The sequence below is a fragment of the Indicator indicator genome, chromosome 5 (genome assembly GCF_027791375.1).
Source record: "Indicator indicator isolate 239-I01 chromosome 5, UM_Iind_1.1, whole genome shotgun sequence".
NCBI lineage: Eukaryota > Metazoa > Chordata > Aves > Piciformes > Indicatoridae > Indicator > Indicator indicator.
In genome coordinates, this window is record NC_072014.1 from 19,740,755 (window position 1) to 19,755,743 (window position 14,989).

General features: G+C 42.2%; 1 protein-coding gene across 1 annotated transcript; it reads left to right on the plus strand.

The window, feature by feature from the left end:
- The first annotated feature begins 943 nt into the window (after window positions 1-943).
- On the plus strand, window positions 944-9,531 carry CHRNA1 (cholinergic receptor nicotinic alpha 1 subunit). Its single transcript, XM_054381448.1, has 9 exons — window positions 944-983; window positions 2,845-2,993; window positions 3,145-3,189; window positions 3,570-3,679; window positions 3,912-4,107; window positions 4,487-4,724; window positions 5,844-6,067; window positions 7,282-7,521; window positions 9,386-9,531. Exons 1-9 carry the CDS (start codon window positions 944-946, stop codon window positions 9,515-9,517), a joined length of 1,374 nt encoding a protein of 457 aa, XP_054237423.1. The 3' UTR covers window positions 9,518-9,531.
- The last annotated feature ends 5,458 nt before the right edge of the window (window positions 9,532-14,989 follow it).

Consider the following 14,989-nt stretch of genomic DNA (forward strand, 5'->3'; position numbering starts at 1 on the left):
GATATTTTATTTTTACATAGAATTTTTATTTATACATATAATATGCATATATATAAAAAATAAAATACTTCACAATTGGTCGTTTTCTTTGCTAGCCTGCATAATTATTGCTACAAAGCACATTGGTTTTTGCCCCTTTTCCAGGGGATTTATGCCAACAATAAGAAAGCACTAGCATGCCCTCCAGGATACACTGGACCTGCCCTGTCATAGAAACCATACATACTCCTACCATTTGCCTTTCACAATTCAGTAAGCCTATAGGTATCTATGGGAGGGTTTTCCTTCTTAACTTCAGGTTACTTAGGTTTTGCCAATAGCTTTCAAAGGGTGAATCTACTGAGTACCTTCTGAAAATCCCAGTAGGTTCAAGAAGATGGATCTCTCTTGAACATATCCGTTCACTTCTTCAAAGATCTGTCATCCATTTGTGAAGCAGAGGAAGCAGCCTCATCTGAGGGCACAGTCTGTATGCTGGTGAGGGTGTATCACAAATAAATGACTGTGATATGTTTTCCCTCTGAGAAACAAAGTCCTAGTTTTGAGAAGTTGCTCTCATTAAAAATGATGATGCACAGCTTTGGTCTCCAGCTCAAGAAGTCTCTGAGATCTCACTGAGATGTTCTACTACTCTGCAGATAATCCTTTCTTATCTTTGTTTATATATTTATTTGTTTATTAAGTAACAGACCACATTGCCACTGAGAAAAAATTACCATCTGAAAACTGCAGAAGATATTTGACTGGTGAAACACGTTGTATTCCCACTTCCAACCCCATGGCTCAACAGCCCTCAGCTGTCGTTCCCAAAAACAGCTGCTGTAAATCAATACCTGGTGGTTATATTTCACCAGCACCCTGGCAGGAGGCAGCTCTCCTCTGAGGAGACCTTAAAGGTGCTTTTGTGTCTCTGTCTGTGTGACTGCAGCAAGAAGGAGCCAGGATGATGAAGGTCCATCACATACTCCTCCTCATCTCTACAGGTAAAAGTGTTCCAGCTGTTGCCTTGAATGGGGGGGGTCAGCTCCTTCCTGAGTATGAGGGAATGTGTGTTCTAGGAGCAGCCTGTCCTACTGATAAGGTTTTATGACCACACCAAATAATTTAAATGAGAGCTTTGGAGTGCACTTGTAACCACTTGTATATTTGTAATTTCAGCTGCTAGCTATTTTGAAGTGAGAAGTTTTTGTGTTAAATATTTTTTCCTCTCTGTCATCTTCTTGACATGCTTCTATTTACTCTGGTGCTATACGTATTTCAAAATGTGTGAAAGGATCATGGCTTGAAATTCATTACAAGAAATTTCCTTGAGTTGTGGGACTACTAACAGGGAAGCAAGAATTAGTGGCAGCTGTGTGTGTTTTAAACTGTCTTATAAAAAATTGAGTTGTTTTTTGTTCCTAAAAAACTTCTCACCAAGTTCAAGCAGTATACTAAATTCCTACCAAGCTACACCAGAAGGTAGCAATATGAAGAATTTTAATTAGATTGATAAAGCACAGCAAAGAACTTGACTTATATATGATGCTGTGATTGTATATTAAAAATTGAAGGATGTCTCCTGCCCACCCTAGCCCAGTCTCCTGGCAGGCAAAGCAGGCAGTGCTTGCCTGTGTCAGGCAGCTTTTCACAGTGGCATCCAAGTATTTTAATGCTGTCTCATGGCAGGACAGGACTTAGACAGAATCCTTGGCATCTCAACTCAACTATATAAAAGGAGCTGATGAAAAGTCAGTTAGGAAATGAGGAAATCCTGGCTTAGTTTGGAGTCAGCAGCAAAATTCTTGTTGACTTCAATGGCCCAAGATTCAAACTGAGATGGGAATGTAAGGATAGGATCTGCCAAAAACTCTTGCAGAAATGCTCTGCTGTCCTGATCCCTCCCCCTGCCTTGAAAAAGGGGTACATACAGAAAAAAATCCCTAAGCCTCTTTTTCATTTGCTTTACTCCCCTGCAACAGCAAAGCAGCTACAATCTGGGTAAGTGATGCAGCTGCTCTTTGTGCCACAGGCAATCTGGAAATGGAGTCCTCTCATTTTTCTGTGAGGTAGGAATCTGAGCCTTCCTCCCCTTGGGAGTACCATGCCATGCACATGCACTGCTGAAGCTGCACCAAAATAAAGCTGCTACCAGCCATTTGCAGTCATGATGCTCTTCTTACGTAGGCTCTTTACGTGTAGTGCTGCCAAATCAGGCTGAGCAGTACGTGGGCAGAGCTTTTCAAGGACAGGGTGAGACTGTCCCTGGGAATTGTAAATGGTTTCCTTCTCTCTCACCACAAACACAACCTGAGCAGCTTCCATCGCAAAGAAGAGCTCTGTATCCACTTAGACTTCAGATGCAGGGAGTCTGGATGATACTTTCACATCAATGACTGTTGTGCTTGGTCCTGTCTTTTAATGTTACTGTTACGGGCAAGCCTGTGGAATTGAATGTGAAGACAACCTCATAAATCCCTGATTATGGGTGTTCTCTATGCCTAACTGTCCACAAGTACCACATGTAAACACAACTGGCGCTTGGAAGAGCCTGGAGGAAATTCCTAATTCTCAATATGATGTTCACAATCATGGCTGTTTGGTTTTGTCCATTTCCTGGTTGGAGGCTGTTGTTGCCTTGCTCCTAAGATGACCTGCAGATCAGATAGGTAGTTACCCCTGCTGATACTGTTTGCAGTGCACATAATGCCCCCCTGAAATGAGGAGCTGTGCCACAGACCTCAGCATTAGCTCATTGCCAGCAGCTCACTGTGGACAGTGTTTCCTTCCTCAGTCTGAGGGGAGCATGGTGCTATAGCCTGTCCTCTCTCCCATCTCACTGATGCCACCCCTGCCGTTCCACAGCTGGACTATGTGCCTGGTGCTATGAGCATGAGACTCGCCTGGTCGAGGACTTGTTTAAGGGCTACAACAAGGTGGTGCGCCCAGTGGAGGACCATGAGGATGCTGTCGTCGTCACCGTTGGGCTGCAGCTCATTCAGCTGATCAGTGTGGTATGCTATCAACACCTGGCACACGTTTGAATGGCTAGCTTATGTGATAGTGCCAAATGGTGTCATTTATTTAAGGAAACAGTTTTTCTCCTTCAATCCTGACGTTTGCTGCGATAGCCTTCTGTTTTTCCTTTTTTATTTTTTTTTTAAGGATGAAGTAAACCAGATTGTGACAACCAATGTACGCCTGAAACAGGTAACTCTAAATATTGCTAAGTACTTCATCCAATACAAATAAACACACTCTGTACAGTCAGGAATTAGCTACTCTGTTATATTTTCAGGGGCAACTGTTATATTGGACAGGTGGGTCAGATAGCAGAGCATTTCTTCTTTTGGGGGCCTCAAGAACAAAATGTGGTAGATACCAAGAGCCTTAAGAAAAGTGTTTTGCATTGTATTTCTTACACTAAAATTTAAGTTAATGTAAAAAAAAGTAGCTGTGGGTCCCACTAGGATATGTTTATGTTTACCTGCATGTGCCAAAGCAAGAGAAGTACATATTTCTGTGAAGTAACAAACTGCCCCTTGAAATGCTAGAAGAGGCTCTCAGTGGCTGAAATCCTTCCTCTTTAGCAATGGACAGATGTCAACCTCAAGTGGAACCCAGATGACTATGGCGGCGTGAAAAAAATCCGCATCCCCTCGGATGATATCTGGAGGCCAGACCTTGTTCTTTACAACAAGTAAGGGGTGCCAGCTGCCTGGGAAGGGAGGGGTAGCTCTGCCCTGTGTCACTGCTATGGTGGAGCTGCTTTCCATGACATCTGGGCCAGCGGGTAGCGTGCCTCAGAGCAAGCTTCTCCAAGAGCAGGGCATAATGGCCTCAGGAGGATCAGCCCATCCACAGGCAGAGAAATCCTTGTGACTGTTAATTACGCTGCCATATTGCTGTTAACATCCTTGTTCCTTTTGCAGTGCAGATGGTGATTTTGCCATTGTTAAATACACCAAAGTCCTTCTGGAGCACACAGGCCGGATCACCTGGACACCACCAGCTATTTTTAAAAGTTACTGTGAAATTATAGTCACATACTTCCCATTTGACCAGCAGAACTGCAGTATGAAGCTGGGAACTTGGACATATGATGGTACAATGGTTGTTATTAACCCGGTAAGCAAAGAGTTTGTAATTTGGAAAAGCAGTAAAGACCTGGATATATTTCTAGGGAAATTTCTGATTTTAGAATGGAATATAACCTTGTTTTGACTGAAAACCAAGCAGGTACTATCTGTAAAATATAAGAGCTCTATATGTAGATCTAGCACAAGATTTCCTGGATTGGCTTCCAAAATTCTATCTCTGTGAAATAATTAGTTGAATGATGCGTAGAGGATGCTATCTAAGGCAAAATAACACAGGCAAGAATGGTTTTCTCCCAAAAAATGCATGAAGTGCCCGAGTGATTTGGAATCTTGCTCCTGACTGACTGCCAAGTTCTGATTTTGTGCAGAACATCTAATATTGAGATTTTTTTTTTTTTTCCTGTCAGGAGAGTGACCGTCCAGACCTGAGTAACTTCATGGAGAGTGGGGAGTGGGTGATGAAAGACTACCGTGGCTGGAAGCACTGGGTTTACTACGCTTGCTGCCCTGACACCCCTTACTTGGATATCACCTACCACTTCCTCATGCAGCGCCTGCCCCTCTACTTCATTGTGAATGTCATCATTCCTTGCCTGCTCTTCTCCTTTTTAACCGGCTTTGTGTTTTACTTACCCACAGATTCAGGTATGGAGTTTTGTTTGACTGCCATAGAAATAGCTCTTCTAACAAGTTTCTGAGAAATTCTGTGTATTTCAAATCACCAGTACTTGAAAGGTAGCACTTACTTTACAACAGGGCATTTCCACTCAAAATAATAGCTCTAGAGATTCTGCAAATAAAGGGCAAAAGTTGAAAGTTGAAACTATTGATATAAATAAATTGGGCTGATTTCCCAGAGGATGGTGCTTAACTACCTGGTCAACTTCTGCAAACAAACATTTGGGTAGTTGGTTAACATGTTTTTGCTGTAGGTACGTAGGGAGTGTGTTAGTACATCTCGCAATAAGTGAGCACACAAGGGGCAAGTGAGGCCCTTCGCCATGGTGTTAGAGCAGGGGAGCTTGTTATCTGTTCACAGAAATTACCTTGTGTGACACAGAGTAGTCCTGGCCTGTTCTGGTCTCTTTTGTCCCTGCTGAGCAGCTCTTGCTCCCTGCAATCAGTTCCTCAGCTTCATTGATTTCACTTGATGCTAGCTTTCCATACTGCTTCATTTCATTAAGCTCAATCTATGAGATACTTGATGTTTAGTTTTTTTTCTTTTCAGTGGAAAACTTTATAGAGAGTTGAACTGGATAGTAAAAAAAAGTGTGAATCATGTTTTGAAGTTCAGTTTTGATGTCCTTACATATTGGAAGATTTCAAATAGCAACTGATCTCTGGTGTCAGATACAATTTTTTTGTCTGCCCACTCAGCCCAGCGTGAGCCTACCAGAGAGTATAGCAAGCAAACGCCCAGGAGGCTGTGGAGCAAGCATTAATTAGGTGCATATGTTTCATCATTCAAAATGCACAGCCCATCAAGCACTCCTGGCAAGTAAGCTTTCCACATCCATCTATCACCCATACTTCAGCCCAGTCATACCTGGTGATTTGCACCTTAATGCTGGAGTTGATTCTGTGTTAGGCTCTTAGGTTTGGACAACCAAGTTACTGCTTTGGATGCTGGGAGAAATGATAGCACTCCAGATGCACACACGTGCTGTGTGAATAGCCAAATCCCATCTTCTCAAATAAATACTCTCCGTACTGAATGATGGGAGCCACAATGGAGTTTGGTGTTTGTTTGGTTTTGTATGGCAGGTGAAAAAATGACTCTCAGCATCTCTGTCCTGCTGTCTTTGACTGTGTTCCTCCTGGTCATCGTGGAGCTGATTCCCTCCACCTCCAGTGCAGTGCCTTTGATAGGAAAATACATGTTGTTTACAATGGTGTTTGTCATCGCTTCAATCATCATCACGGTCATCGTCATCAACACCCACCACCGCTCCCCGAGCACTCACACCATGCCGCACTGGGTCAGGAAGGTGAGCTCTGTGCCTTTGTGTGCTTCCTGCTTTCCACTGAGCACTCCATATTTTATTGGCAGGTTTTCTAATAAAAGTCAGCATGAATTGGGGAAGAAAATGCATCATGTTAAGTCTCTCTAGGCGCAAGAGCCAGTCTTTACTGCTTAGCTGTGCAAGTCAGCAAGACTGCTAAAGTGCTCCTTTAAGTAACAAAATTGTCCACTGGGGTAGAGTCTTGCAGGGAACAGATAGGGCAAAGCACAGGTGGCTGAAGGTACAGGGCAAATAAAATGTTCAGCTGGACTCAAATTACGTTTTCCTGGTCTAATTCTCCATCTGACTGCAGAGCACTGCTGCCTGCCAGTGGTCAAGTTCACTTGCCCTTGGGAGTGCAGAACACAAAAAACATTGGGACTACCTTCACTCAGCATCCCATTTTGCAAACATCAATTTATCAAAAGCTATGGACTTCTCTGTACTTTCCCAGTAAATACAGTTTGTTATAAATACAGGCCTTGGGAAGCAAGGAGATCCTTGCATAGTAGTCTAAATGGTAGACATGAGGTGTAGAAAAGATTGAGCATTTGTCATTACAGGTTCTTTGTCAGGGAGACAGTACCAAAGAGGATCCATTTAGATTGTTTTTGCCTTTTTCAACCCTGCCTGGATTAATATTAAACCTTGACATGAATAGGAGGTTGCTCTGTGTATTTCTAATTATACTTTTATGGATACAGCTCATACCAGATTTACTCTGCAGCATGAACAATCCCTGTGTAAAAGAGAGTTTTAATAGGCAAACACTGCACATGCTTAGAATTACTCTGGCAGTAAGCCTCTGTTACACCAAAGGAAATTATTGTAAACCTTATATGCATGTTACAGGCATTTATAATAGCAACCTCAAACCAAAGTAGCCAAAAGAGAGGGTCTGGGACTTTGCACTCCCCTTCATGTGTAGGTAGCACACACTATATGGAAGGGGGAAATGGCTTTCAGAAAATGTGTGACAGGCCTGTGGGTGACCCTATCTGCCCTAGGACATAAGCCTGACAAAAGCCCCAGTGGGACCAAAACATGGGCTGTGACGTACTCTAAGAGGGAATCTGTATCTGATCCAGGATAGGAAGCAATCTGAGGCTGGAGAGGCTTGCTTTTGTTCAGCACACAGCTACATCTGTAGCACAGCCCCACCAACAAGCAACTGCCATCTTCTCTCTCTTTGTTTTCAGATCTTTATTGACACAATCCCAAACATCATGTTTTTCTCTACAATGAAACGACCGTCCAGGGATAAACAAGACAAAAATATTTTTGCAGAAGATATTGATATTTCTGAAATTTCTGGGAAGCCAGGTTCTGTGCCTGTCAACTTCTACTCCCCACTTACTAGAAATCCAGATGTGAGAAATGCTATAGAGGGAATCAAATACATTGCGGAAACTATGAAATCGGACCAAGAAGCCAGTAATGTAAGACATTTTTTGTGCATGATTCATTTCTTGCTTTTAAATTGCTGCATCTTATTTTTTTTGGCACAGTAACCCCACCTCACAAAAACACTCCAAGGGCTGGTTTGTCTTTAGCAGGGTCTCTCCTTGCAGCAGTCAAAAAGGAGCAAGAGATAATTGTAGCAGATGGCAATTAAACCTTTGCCCCCCCAAGAAAAAATTCAGTGTCAGTACTAAGATTTTTCTGAATGTGGCATGTGAAGCTGTAGAGATGGAGTGCCTGTGAGTAACAAAGCAGTTTCAAGAACTGTAAGCAAGTTCCAAAACACATTCCTCCTATCTCCCACTCAGACATCTTCCCCTTGTGGTAAACAACCTCCTGTCACTTTTGAGAAGCCAGGAAACAAGCTGAACTCCAAAGGGTATCTGAGAAGTGTTACATTTAACTTAAAAATGATAATTCAGATTTCAAAAAGGTTTTGGTTTATTCCTGAATTGTCACTTTAAGTGAAGCATGTCATGAGCTACTCTGATTACTGACTTTTTCCACGTTGTAAGCCAAAGGAAGGATAAATGCATGTAGAGTCACATCTGGCACCATTCCCCAGGAAAACCTAACTCTGCCTCCTTCTAACGCATTCAGTGCAATTAACCCCCTTTTAATTTCAGTTAGTACAGCTCACACAGCTTCTGCACAGGTAATTCAGCCCTCGTTCTTCACTTTTCTAAATGATCCTAGACATTTCCTGTTGAGCTGCAAGCTAGCCTGAAAAGGAGGAGAGTGATTACCAGGACAATAATTTGGTCATGATCTTGTAAAGGAGGCACCTCCTTCCAGGGCCAGGATTTACACCACACTGTTTGCTCCTGTGACCAAATTCCTGGAGCATGTGGCATGGCTCTGGCTGTAGTCTCGTGTTCCCCATGACTCTCTGCAGATAAAGTGTTACCTTCAGTAAGGCTGGCATGGCTTCACTTCCTCCTAGGCTTACAAGGAGGGTCTTCAGGTTACTGGCAGGTGCTCCTTTCGGAAGTGGAGCCCAGCTGCTTCTGTCATCTGGGCACCACTGATACCACTTCCAAGGGGTTTCAAAAGTCAAATTCCCCAAATAAACCAAAGGCTGCCATTTCACTGTGTTCACTTCTACACTTACAAACAGTGTTGTTTATCAGTGTTCTCTAGATACCTCACAACGTCTTCTGCTTCTTGGAGCAAACAGGGCAAAATTAGAGGGTGCCTTAGGCCAGTATATGTCACTCCATAAAGCAGAGCTAGTGGAAATCATGAGCCCTGCTGCACTTAGCACCTTGCACTCTGCTCGCCCTTCAGGTGCTGGGTTCCCACAAAAGCACCCAGCGGAAACATGATCACAAAATAAGTGGTTCACAGTGTCCCATAACTGAAAAGAGCACTAAGGGAGCTATGGAAAATGTCTTCTCAGACCTTAGAGTGTATACTAGGCATGAAAAGCAGGGACTAGAGCTAAATTAATGACAGTTGTTTAGGTATCCCAAGAGAATGAAAAAGCAATAGAAAACAGAAGCTAGCTGGGTCAAACTAAGTGTTTTGCTTTCAATGTTTTCAACTCTCTTTCAAAGCCAATAATTTGACTAAAAAGTAAGCTTTTCAACATTTCTTTTTAATAAAATGGGTCACCAGATCACCAGGGTTTCTAAACAACTTAGTCTTGAAACTTACATTTATAGACATCTTGGGCTTTCTTAGCAATGGACCTGTTTGAGAAGAAAATTAGTACATTTTTTTAGTTAATAGTAGTGGCACTTAGGAATAACTTTTCCCTTGTTCAAGACAGTGAATTACAAGAATTCCAATTACTGACATGGCTTTGTAGAGCCTTCACCATCTCCTTTGTTTCTTTCCCAGGCTGCAGAAGAATGGAAGTTTGTTGCAATGGTGGTCGATCATCTTCTCCTTGGCATATTTATGATAGTTTGTTTTATAGGAACATTAGCTGTATTTGCTGGTCGCCTTATTGAATTAAATCAGCAAGGATGAATATCAACTGGAAATTATTTGCAACCCTGGTCAGCATCTGAAAACATATTAGCTGTCAAAACCTGGGCCAGCCTCTGAAAGTTTTACGGACAAGAATCGGTCCCTGCTGGGAAAGAATAGGGCTGATGAAATGTAAGGCTCCATACTTGTCACTTCCAAGCTGCTGCTCGGTGGCATTTCACTGCCAAAAAGAAACACTTGCATCACTGGTGGACTGAAGAGCTGTCAGCCAGGTTTTCATTCGTTTTGCTATTTATTAAAAATGTTAATGTATCAATAAGACTGTTTGACTTTGTAACCCACAGATACAATTCTAGTGAAATCAATAGCAATGTAACAAGCTTTAGCCAAGCTGTAAATATGTATCCAGCTTTAGCATTCAAGCTGGTCTCAATATCTGCTTTGTGGTTTATGTTATTGGCAGAGTCACAAATGACTCCTCCTGAAACACTAGACATAACCAGCAGAAACATCTTAGACTCTGTACTTAAGCACTTCTCATGGAAAAATTTGAAATAATTGACTGTCAGATGTGACTCTACCTGTAGAAATTCTTGATGCAGAAAAGACAAGGAGCTGCTCCTTGTTATAGGAAGGATGGAAAGGATCCAAACTCAGCTTGTTGGGTCCCACAGGTATTTTTTACTACCAAGTTCCATGTTAAAGGACTTGTAGAAAAAAAATTTTGCCCTGTTTTATCACCTTGCTTTGTGATAGGCATTACAGGGACTATACTGCAGTCACTGTCCAGTCTGTTTTTACCTTCTTTTGCTCATTTTTAGAAGCCCCACATTCATTATTTATTAATGCCCAGGATTTTCAGTTGTTCACGGAGATGTTCTGCAGTTGTGTCTTAAGGGGAAAGTTTAGGTCAGAGGTGAAAGGATGGTATCCATGGGATAGTCTCTGTATTCAAGCTGCTCTCCTCTGGGAAGGTTAGTTTCCACTCTCTGTTTTGAATTATGACTAATGTGGGGGCAGCTCCAAATTGTGGGTGCTCAGTATCTTAAACACAGTTCTCCTTGTTCCTTGAAATTTGTCCTCTGTACTGCTGAAATCATGAGCATTAAAGTCAAACACAGCATCACAAAGATCATTCTTCGGGAAATTGTGGATCCGTTTTACGTGTGTGACGGACGGACAGGACACCGCCCCTGAGCCGCACAGCAGTTACCAAACGGTACTCAAATGTTGAGCAGCAGCTCCCTCTAGTGGCTGAAACTAGGTAGTGCTGCTAGTGGCCGAAGACCTTTGGCTTTTAGTAAACATTCAACGTAAGCGACAAGCCTATGTGTGTTTCAGTAATACAGCATGGAAATACTGTCTGCTTTTCTCAAAAATAAACAAGGAGGGGTGGGGCAACTGGTACAAGTTACACATCCTTCCCAGATAGTTGTCCAAACCAATAGGCCTACTCGGCTAACAGCTGTAAATAATTTGCTGTGAGTTTAATAAATTAATTTGCATTATGCTAAAGTTCTACAGGAATGTGTTACATCGGCAGAGGACAGACATTTGTAATTCTCTATGTGGAAAAATAGGTGGTCGTGCAATGCTTCATTACAAAGTGTGTGCTGGATGATATTTTGTTGAGCTGCAGTCTAAAGCAAAGCAAGTGGTTTGTCTGGGGCAATTGGTTACTTGTAACACTCTGCTCAGTTTTTACGGTTTAGATTATAGTAATCTTTGCCCCCCTGGATGATCATTAACCCTGTAAACAATTGCTGAGGATGTATGCTGAGCAAAACCACTGCTGACAGATGGAGTGCTTACTGCAGCTCTTGTTTACCTTCAGTGCAAGTTCTCGGCTCTCAGCCCTTGGACGAAGTCATGCAGCTCCCCAGCTTGCAATGAGCTAAGCTGCAGCCCAGTGGTGCCTGGGACTTGATTTGGGAGATTGTAACGGGCACTAAAATTGACAGAACAATCCTCTTAGAGCAGCATGTGGTTGAATCTTAGCATTAAAAATAAACAGCAAGTAACAAGATTCATGGTGAGCATCCACAGTATCTTTGTTCAGCTTGCCCTGCTCCTTCAAGACAGATCTGGCCTCCAAATTCCACCTATTTGTGTGCCAGGGCATGTGCATGCACATACACGTGCTTCCCTGTTTGCTTCTCCAGCTCTAGCTCTCTTCTTACACAGCTACCTACCAAGCAGCAGTGCTTTCCATCCACATCCTCAGAAAAAGGTTTGAATTTATTATTTGAAAATTTGTGAAAATTTCATTTCTTGTGGGCACAGTAAATGTGCCTTCCTATCATGCTAAGTCATGATGAACTTACTCATGTCTCTAAGGCAAAAATAAATGCTAACAACTTCTCTTTATAGGTTGCAGAATCCAGGCATTGTACTCTAACCCTCCAAACACCAATAAGCTCATTTTAGGAGACAATTTACCTGCTGCCTTTTTTTTTTTCCCCTTCCTTCCTTTGCATTGAATACTCAGACTGTCCAAGTTGTCTTTATTTTCTGTTTCTAGCTCACATTTACGATATATTTTCTTGTATGCCACTAACATCTCCTGCTACCTGTATGCATCTCCTGAAAGTGCTGGATATGCATGTGCATCTCTGCTGCCTCATTGCCTTCAACAGGCAAATTTCGGCTCTGAGCTTTGACTAACCATTCTCATGATGAATAAAACAAGAAATAGGCCTTATATGCTCATTGTTAAATTTCTCTAGTAAGTGTAAAAAATAATGAAATGCAACCCCAGTGGTGCTGAAGTAAGCAGACCTCATTGGAACAAAAGCAGACTTGGGGCCCCTGGGTGAGAAGATGTGGCTTTTTAGTGGTAGAACTCTGAGCAGTTAATTTTTCCCTCTTTTAACTGCTGTGTGCTTGCTATTAAAGCTGCTGGTGTTCACTTTGTGCTTGTTAATAAGATCCTATTTATGTCCTTCATATAATATCTCTCTGGAATACCTCCATTTTCTCCAGTCTGAGCCTCTTTACAATTTTTAAACATTTTTCCCCTTCCCATCCCTTTAGTTGATGTCTCACTTCCCATACTTTTAACTGACTTTCAGCTACTTTCTACTCTGCCTTTGATATTTTGCTCTCAGATATGCAGTCAGATCAAATCTCTTTCCCCTTTGGCACTGGTGCCATTTAGAAAATCCAATCCTTCTGAGGGTCCACTACCTTGTACCCGTTCCAAGGAAGCAATTTCACCTCTACACGCGTCTGTAATCAGAGCAGGCTGCTGCTCTCCACCATCACCAGGAGGATAAGGCAAACTTGATGGCCTTATTCTATCTATTTAGCCAACTGGATCTTGATTTTGTAAAACAGAGTTGAGGTGATAAACAGAACAGAAAAATTACGTTTATGGAACTTTAAACACTTGATGATGAGCTTGTGTATGCCACTTGATCATTCAACTGCAACAAGTTCTTGGGTTCTGAAGCCTCCTTCAGTTTGAGAGATTTTTAAGAAATCAGATTTGTTTCAGGCAATGTAAGACAATTCAGGGACATAAGTTGCTGCCAACCTCTTTGCTGTGCTGCCTCCCCAGAGATGTGTGAAAGAAGTGAGTTTCATCAGTGTGCTGACTCAGCAGTTCCTGTTTCCACAGCTGAAGCAAACCACAGTGGGTAGGGACAGCAGGGCAAAAGAGTGTGTGCAACACAGGATCTGGGAAGTGCATAAACACTGTGATGCTATTGGAGAAGGGAAGAACATTGCCACCCTGAAAAGTTTGCTTTCTGGTATGGTGGCATGCAAGGTGTCACTGTTAACATCAACTATAGTTTAGCACATCAGAAATGCTTTTGACTTTGGTCCCTTTTAGAAGGTTGCTAATACTTGGATCCAACTGCAAGACTTCACATTTTCTGGATAAAGTTTAGCACAGCATGCTCATGGATGTAAATTGCATCTTCCACTCTCTCTTCCTGAAAAATTGTGAAATTGGTACAAAGTCTCCTAAGCTTTTCTCAGATGAGTGTTGCACAGATACTGATTTCTAACAAAGCTCTGGAGTACTTTTTCCCTTTCTGGAAACCAGACCCTGACTACAGATGGGGCAATCACACACCGCTTTGCAAAGAGTCTCTAAAACAATCATACTTCAGTCCCCAATAAAGCATAAAAGATTGGCAGAGCTATGAAACAGCCAACCTGCAAGCAACCATTCATAAGATTATTCAAAAAGCTCTACTGAGTTCTATTGGCTGTAGGTGGGTTGTCTTCATGGACAATTTCACTGCTACCATGCATCAGGCCAACTCACCAGCAGGCAAGAGTCCATAGCAGTTTGCAGGCTACTGCAATACAGTGATGATGGATGACTCACTGGATTCCCCAGAAAAGGAGAACTCTTTCCTAGCAAGTGTTGTCACCATTTCCTGCTGTCCCACCACAGATCTCCCATCACAGCACATCCTCCAAACTTTTAACAGCCAAGCAGATCTGTATCAGTTTGCTATTTATCCTATATGAAGCCTGGAATAAACACATCACTGGTATTTCCCCAGTACATAGACAAGAGGAAGCTGTTTGCTTCTCTGTGACTTTTCAGCTAACCAAAGACCCAAATGCACTATGCTGCACTTAAGAGCCTCCTGTGAATTTGTGACCTTCTTTAATGAGCTTTAGGTCTGTAAAGGTAGTAAACACAGAGTGCTTGCAGTTTTTCCATTTGTGAGCTCCATAATTTTTGCCTGCAAGCTAATCTAGGTTGTGTGCATGGCTCAGAAAAAGATACAGAGGAAAACTTGAACCTTTTTGTTTCCACCTTGTACTGCTCCAAGCATGCAATGACACAGAAATAGAAATGACCTACATAAAAGCCTGGTATGGTTTGAAACCTTACATTGAAGGCAAATCAGTAATGTCACTGCTGTCTTTGGGCAGCTGGTCATCTCCTGGTAAAAATATTTAAGTAAATTAGGTTAGCTCAGCATACAGGTTGGGCAGTCTTTGACCTTGCTGGTGCATGTTGCTAACAAGGGAATCCAGGACACCTGTCTTGACCTATTTAAGTGCTTCAAGACAGCTGTCCCTGATATTTACATATTTCAGGCAACAATGGTTTGCATCTGGTAGGGTGGGCTATGTTTATGCACTGAGTAAACAAAAATGATCCAAATGTTTCCAAAATGTGAAAGCCTACAGAGAAAAAAAGTGTGTGAAATCGAATTGTTGGCTCACATAGGCACACGGGACACAGCTCTTGCCCTTCCAACCTCACTCCTATCTACCCAAGCTACTCCATTACATAGAACTTGAGCATTTTTCCATTCAAGACTTCAGTGCTGGTCCCAAAAACATTAACACAAGTTTTGTTTCTAGAAGATTTAATTAAGGTGTCTGGCAAGGCAATCTCTGCATGAGTTAATCGAGGTAAGAAGCACAGATATCTTTCGGGGCATCTTGTAGAGAGGTGTAATTGACCTTCCTGCACCTCAGCATACTTCAAACCTTAAAAATAAAATGCAAACGCCTCTCTCCCACTGTTTTAATTAC

Excerpts from the sequence above, each read along its gene's own strand:
- CHRNA1 (XM_054381448.1), top strand. The coding sequence starts at position 944 with ATGATGAAGGTCCATCACATACTCCTCCTCATCTCTACAG. Across the intron at positions 3,190-3,569 it reads CCAATGTACGCCTGAAACAG|CAATGGACAGATGTCAACCT; the intron begins GTAACTCTAAAT and ends CTTCCTCTTTAG. Across the intron at positions 4,108-4,486 it reads CAATGGTTGTTATTAACCCG|GAGAGTGACCGTCCAGACCT; the intron begins GTAAGCAAAGAG and ends TTTTCCTGTCAG.